Below are 7,215 nucleotides of genomic sequence, written 5' to 3' on the forward strand. Positions count from 1 at the left end.
ACGTATTAGATAGAAGCATAGACGTATTGGATAGAAGCATGGATGTATTGGATAGAAGCATGGATGTATTGGATAGAAGCATGGACGTATTGGATAGAAGCATGGAAGTATTGGATAGAAGCATGGATGTATTGGATAGAAGCATGGATGTATTGGGTAGAAGCATAGACGTATTGGGTAGAAGCATGGATGTATTGGGTAGAAGCATGGATGTATTGGATAAAAGCATGGATGTATTGGATAGAAGCATAGACGTATTGGGTAGAAGCATGGATGTATTGGATAGAAGCATGGATGTATTGGATAGAAGCATGGATGTATTGGATAGAAGCATGGGCGTACTGGATAGAAGCATGGACGTATTGAATAGAAGCATGGATGTATTGGATAGAAGCATGGATGTATTGGATAGAAGCATGGATGTATTGGATAGAAACATGGATGTATTGGATAGAAGCATGGATGTATTGGATATAAGCATGGATGTATTGGATAGAAACATGGACGTATTGGATAGAAACATGGATGTATTGGATATTAGCCCATGAAATTATGACGTCTTGACTTATCTCAGCTTCCGTCCCCCTTCCACAATAGCACAGTGGTAAGTTTGCGGACTTATAACACTAGAAACCGGATTTCGATAACAGCGGTTGTCACAGCACAGATAGCCCATTGTGTAGCTATGTGCTTAACAACAAAAAACAACTAATCTGCCTGTAGCTATGTGCTTAACAACAAAAATCAACTAATCTACCTAGCTATGTGCTTAACAAAAAAAAACTGATCTGCCTGTAGCTATGTGCTTAACAACAAAAACAACTAATCTGCCTGTAGCTATGTGCTTAACAACTAAAAACAACTAATCTGCCTCACAAATTGTTTTAAATAATCATAATCTCAGTCTTACGTCTTTCGTATCTTTCTTGAAATTTATATACTTTAAAAAATGGTTTCAGTTTTAGTTTCTTTAACCCTTACCTGACATGAAGTTTCTAAATCTGCATAGTACCCGTTAAGTGGTTGTTTAATACACGAGAAAGATGTTCGTGGAATGGAGTTTAACGTTGGATAGTCCACTCCAGCCTCACCGGGGATTCCATCTCCATCAGTATCTGGAGGTAGCGAAGCCACAGCCAAGTCTGCATCATAATTCTTCACTTCGGGCTGTGCCATCTCTGCGGACCTCGCTGGAGCTGAATGATGACTTACTGGTACAGTTCTTCCACCAGCTCTGGAAGGACGACTCATAGATACGACTCTTCCTCTATCGTTATACTTTTCGACTGCAGATGTCTGAGGTCTTAGTCTGCGCCTTCTCTGTCGTTGCCGCCGTTTTTCTCTGGTGATACTAACCGGCCGTCTTCGTGTGACTTCACCAAGAGGCTGTCTTCGAACTACTGAAGCGTCTTCCATCTGAAGCCGATCCTTTAAATGTGGCCGGTTATTATACTGTGAGTTGGAGTCGGTCACCTGCGCATACACGGGTTGTCGTGGAGATGTCATTTTCCGTCTTGCTGCCTGTTTTTGCTGCTTCTGTGACTCTAAAACACTTTTCTCGAGTTCAGCATAAAGCTCTTCGAGAGATTTACTTCCTTGACCATTGATAGTGGAGGCGGGAAGGCCCGAGGACTGGGGCTCACCGACGGATACTGGGGGTTGTGGAACGGGTTCCTGAAAGGACTGAGGGTGGCGAATGTGTTGAACAGGATTAGGGACTCGCCTGTTGTTATATTGTCGTTGATTAGTGTAAGTCGGTTGCTGGGGTTGAGCAGGCTGAGTCTGTCTGTGTTGGTTGTTGTTGATGTTATATTGCTGAGAGTATATGTCAGGTTGTTTGTGAGGTGGAACAGGCTGAGTCTGTCTAGGTTGGTTGTTGTTGTTATATTGCTGAGAGTGTATGTCAGGTTGTTGGTGAGGTGGAACAGGCTGAGCCTGTCTGGGTTGGTTGTTGTTGTTATATTGCTGAGAGTAGATGTCAGGTTGTTGGTGAGGTGGAACAGGCTGAGCCTGAGTATTGGTGGATATGTGTTGCTTTCGGGAAAGAGTTTCAACAGATGGAACGTGGAAAGAGTCGTCCAGACGTTGTTGCTCTCTTTGTTGCTTGTGATACTCATTGACACGTCTTTCTAAAGAAGCATAGATTTCTTCCAGTGACGGCCCTCCTCTTGATGATGTAGAAGCTGGAAGACCTGCCTGTTGGGGTTCACTGGGAGCCTGAAATTGTCTAGAAGATGTCACAGATGGTGTTGGTGAACGGTCTGGAGGAGACGATACTGGTAAACGTTGGATCTCATAATGTTGAGGAGGTAAATTTTGGTTTCTTTCGGGTTGGATAGGTGGATCTTGGACCTCAGGATATTCAGGAGAAGAATGGCGAGGTGTCGAAGGGGATTGGTTAGCTGGAGCAAATACATTCGGATTGACAGCTGATGGTGGTTTGTACACGTAAGCACTAGGGTCGAACAAGTTATTGGCGGGATTTGGTGTCCTGTCTTGTTGATTTTCATGCAGATAGACATAGCCTTGACCCACAACACTGGCCGCTAAACCTATCGGGAAAAAATAATAATTAAAATAGCCTCGATAATACCAATGACCAAAACTCTGGCTGCTAAACCTAGCGGATAAAATAATAATTAAAATAGTCTCGATAATACTAGTTACTAGATCTCACAGAATAGATTAGTGCTAAAATATATTTCACAATAATCTACTAAGTCTAGCAAAAAAATACTTGCTAGAGGTTAATGATACTAACTGCTAGGCCTAGTAGAAGAAAACCTTCTTTGAATTTGATAATACTGGTTGCTAGGTCTAATAGAAGAAAAGATTGTCTGAAATTGATAATACTGGTTGCTAGGTCTAGTAGAAGAAACATTTGTTTAAATTTGATAATACTGTTTGTATTCTATATGGAACTGATAGATGCTCTAACTGGTAAAAGATGTTTATAAAACTTTCCTTACCGACGAGGAGGAGGACACTCTTCATGGTATAGACCTGCAAGTCAGACAAGTCAGCTTATTGGCAAGAAATACTAAAAAACTAAAGATGAAAATATGTAGTATTGAATATGTGATAATGTAAATACATATGGAAATACTCAAAGTAATATAACTTATGATTAAGTCAACGTAAGAATAATTGAAAATTTATAGAGCTCATGATCTGTACCTTAACCAATCACAGCACATTTGAAAGTATCAACTTATGAATATCACCAATCGCAACAGTTTTACAGATGATAAGGCATAAAAATAAGTCAATCACTTTACATTTAGAAGCATTAAAAGTTACCAAGCGTGAAACGCTTGGGAACAATTTTAATATTTGATTTAGGAGCAGAGATAGAAAGATTATTTTAACTAAAAATCAACGGGCACCAAAGATCAGGCAAAAAAACAACAACAGCGAAGAATGATTTGTTCTGTACTTCAGAGAATTGTTTCAAAATTAATTTGTTTCCAGATTATAACATAAAACAAAATTACTGACAAAATCAACTCTCCCCTGCTGAACCCTAATTTTTAAAAATTTTTGTTAACACAATGACAACATAACTCACAAAATCAACTCTCTCTCTTTTTAAACCCTAATTCAATACTGATAAATATTAAGATATAATATAACTGTCATCATATCTAACATATATGCAAATGTAACAAATCTGTTTTCACACCTAACAATACTTAAACGCTGAACATCCAATCAGAGCAAGTTACTTCCTTAAGGCGAAACAAGATTTCAAATTGAATATACGTTTCTTACATTCTTACTTATCAAGATCATAATGCATTGTTTCCTCAGCACGTACGTACCCTCGGTATTAACGATATTTTCCGTTGTTATTTTATTTGATATATAAACAGATATAACAAAGCTATTATGATATTTAATAGATTCTTGGATAAAATAAAGCCTAACAAATACTCAAACACAAGAAAGCTTTTATTCTATCCTATATTTGATTATATATATAAGTTGTTATTTATTCCCAAACTACTGTTCAATATTATATTTACTGAATTATATCAAATCAAACATCTTACCTGATATAACTACCTACATATATATGAATTTCGCTACCACTCTTACTTCCAGAAAAGTGTCCCAACCAATCATTTTACTCTTTTATATACATGTTCTAGATTTTCATTCTTGCTGTGCTACTCCTCAAGGTCCCGAGCTTCTCCCGCCTATCCTTGTGGGCTCAAGGTTTTTTCCGTGGAATCCGGGTTAGACCTGAGGGGCTAACCTTGCGGCTTACTTGAGCCATCTCTTGATCCTAATTCAGTAAAACAAGTTTACCAGTTCGTCGTCACAAAAAACAGACAAACAAACAAATTCCAAAGAATCCAACAAATCTTTTCAAGATCAACGGTTAAAACGAGTATGATAAGTGAATAATTAACTGACTTTTTCAAATTATAATCTTACTTCTCAGGTTTGGTGGCCACCTATAAGACTAAAACTAGAATAATAACTGTTGTTTTAGTCTGCACTTTTAATACCAGAACGAAAGTTAATATTGTTATGATTGTTGTAATATAACTGAGTTAAAAGGAGTATTGTTACGATCAACACAGTAGAGTTCTAGTAAATGGTCAACTTAATGGGAGTATTGTTATCAAACGAAAGTTAATATTGTTATGATTATTGTAATATAACTGAGTTTACTGAGGTTTACTCAGTGTATATGTGCGTTTTATCAAGACCACTAAGTTTTTAAATATTCTAATAAAACTCAATACAGTTTTTGTTTCTATTTTTCTTAAGCATAAAGTTAAACAATAGCTATTTGACGTTTAGCGTTATAAACTCTCAAACTTACCGCTGAGTGATCGGGAGGCAAAATTAAATATAGTAAATTTAAGACATAACATTTGGAAATATTTTAACTGTATCACGTATATTGTAGAATAAACAATATCAAAAACAATTCTAGAGAGTGACTGTCATTATCAACATTGTAGTATAAACATAATTATACTAGAATTCAAAAGCTATTGTGATCACACACATTGCAGAATAAATATAATCAAACAATAATTCCAACGAGTGACTGTCATAAATCACATTGAAGAATATGTAAATATAACTCAATTCGAATTCTAAAGATTGACTGTCATTGTATAAGTTACAGAATATATATGATTAAACTAGGATTCTAGAGATTGACTGTCATAGTATAAGTTACAGAATATATATGATTAATCTAGAATTCTAGAGACTGACTGTCATAGTATAAGTTACAGAATATATATGATTAAACTAGGATTCTAGAGATTGACTGTCATAGTATAAGTTACAGAATATATATGATTAATCTAGAATTCTAGAGACTGACTGTCATAGTATAAGTTACAGATTACATATGATTAAACTAGGATTCTAGAGACTGACTGTCATAGTATAAGTTACAGAATATATATGATTAATCTAGAATCCTAGAGACTGACTGTCATAGTATAAGTTACAGAATAATATGATTAAACTAGGATTCTAGAGATTGACTGTCATAGTATAAGTTACAGAATATATATAATTAAACTAGGAATCTAGAGATTGACTGTCATAGTATAAGTTACAGAATATATATAATTAAACTAGGAATCTAGAGATTGACTGTCATAGTATAAGTTACAGAATATATATGATTAATCTAGAATCCTAGAGATTGACTGTCATTGTAATAAGTTACAGAATATATAAATCTGCTGAGTAAAGCCAGTAACTGAAAGTAGGTGACCTTATTTAGGAGGTGGATCTGAAGATTTGTTGCATATAGTTGGCCCAGTCTACCAGTAGCTCGTTATAGGATTTATTGCTTACTGTACAAATGATCACAACAGGTTTAACAGCTCCACGTGTTTAGTTTTACTAAACTCGTTTTGTTTATTTCCGTTTACATTTTCTTGCATAATAATTAGTTACGCTGTATTGTTGGTCACGTGATATTTTTACGACTATAATTTCTTAACAAGTAACACGGGCTGATAGATAAAATCGTACGATATTGTAGGTCACGTGATGTTCTTGCGAATATGATTTCTTAGTCAGTAATTCGGTCCAATTGTTTGTTTTTAGAGAAAATCCAGGTTGGATTAGCTGCTATGTCCATCGAGCTCCAGATTTTAGCATTATAAGTCTGTAAACTTCCCGATATCCCACCAGGGGACAACTCGGTTTGATACATAAAGTCGTACAGTATTGCTGGTCACGTGATTTTCTTAGCCAATAACTAGACATGATAGATAAAATCGGTATTGTTGGCCACATGGTGTTCTTGCGAATATGATTTCTTAGACATTAACTGGGCCTAATGCATAAAATCATACGGTATTGGTGGTCATGTAATGTTCTTAGCCAATAACTCGGCTTGATACATAAAAGCATTACTAACTTTTAAGTGCAACACCGTGAGTCCTAGATAGTCCCACGTTTTGAGTTGGCAACGTTGTCTCATCTGCCATTTGGCTTAGAGACTCATTTCGTTTATAAACTTAATACTAAATAAATCTCTGGCTGCGTGTTAACTAAAAATATTCCAGTCGCTGGCTATGTGACACATTTTTCTATTTGTTTTTGTAGTTTAAACCTGCAGAAGCCATTAGTTGTGTGACGCATATGATTTGTTGCTCGGGCATGCACAAAATACTGTCTCTGTGTGACACATTTATTAATTAGCTAAAGACTAACTCAATGGCTATGTGACTTGGTATCATTGGTTAGCTCAATACTACACAACTCAATGACCGCATGACTTGTGTCGTTGGTTAGCTAAAGGTTACATAAGTCACTCCCTGGCCGCGTGACTCGTGTCGTTGGCTAGCTAAATACTACATAACTCAATACTTTTGTGACTCTTGTGGTTGATTAGTTAGTAGCCAGATAACTCACTAGTTATGTGACTTTTGTGGTTGTTTAGCTAAAGATTACGTAAGCTTCTAAAAACTTTCAGGACTTATGTATGATGCAACGCTATAGTTTTCGAGATAATCAATTTAGAATTGTTTGGATAACTCATTGCATATTTATTTATTGTTTTATTGAAACTATTAATATGTATTGAGAATTAAGCTCAAGTTCCGAAGAAATATTCTTATTAAACACAAAATATTATAATTCTAAGCGTTTGTGTAATGACTCTCTCATTGATGGGAACATCATCTTACCAAGTGGACATGTACCATCTTCCTTGATGGAACATCA

The 7,215-nt window shown here is 36.0% G+C and overlaps 1 protein-coding gene across 1 annotated transcript in view; it reads right to left on the reverse strand.

The window, feature by feature from the left end:
• The window catches only part of LOC106459603 (altered inheritance of mitochondria protein 3-like), a 6,904-nt gene extending 2,777 nt beyond the window's left edge, over positions 1-4,127 (reverse strand). Inside the window, exons 1-3 of the mRNA XM_022386132.1 lie at positions 4,053-4,127; positions 2,970-3,003; positions 982-2,552 (exon numbers count right to left, since the gene is read on the reverse strand). Coding sequence (XP_022241840.1) covers positions 982-2,552; positions 2,970-2,994 — 1,596 coding nt within the window. The 5' untranslated portion in view covers positions 2,995-3,003; positions 4,053-4,127. The remainder of the gene's footprint in view (positions 1-981; positions 2,553-2,969; positions 3,004-4,052) is intronic.
• Positions 4,128-7,215: the final 3,088 nt, after the last annotated feature.

The sequence above is a fragment of the Limulus polyphemus genome, unplaced genomic scaffold (assembly GCF_000517525.1).
Source record: "Limulus polyphemus unplaced genomic scaffold, Limulus_polyphemus-2.1.2 Scaffold636, whole genome shotgun sequence".
NCBI lineage: Eukaryota > Metazoa > Arthropoda > Merostomata > Xiphosura > Limulidae > Limulus > Limulus polyphemus.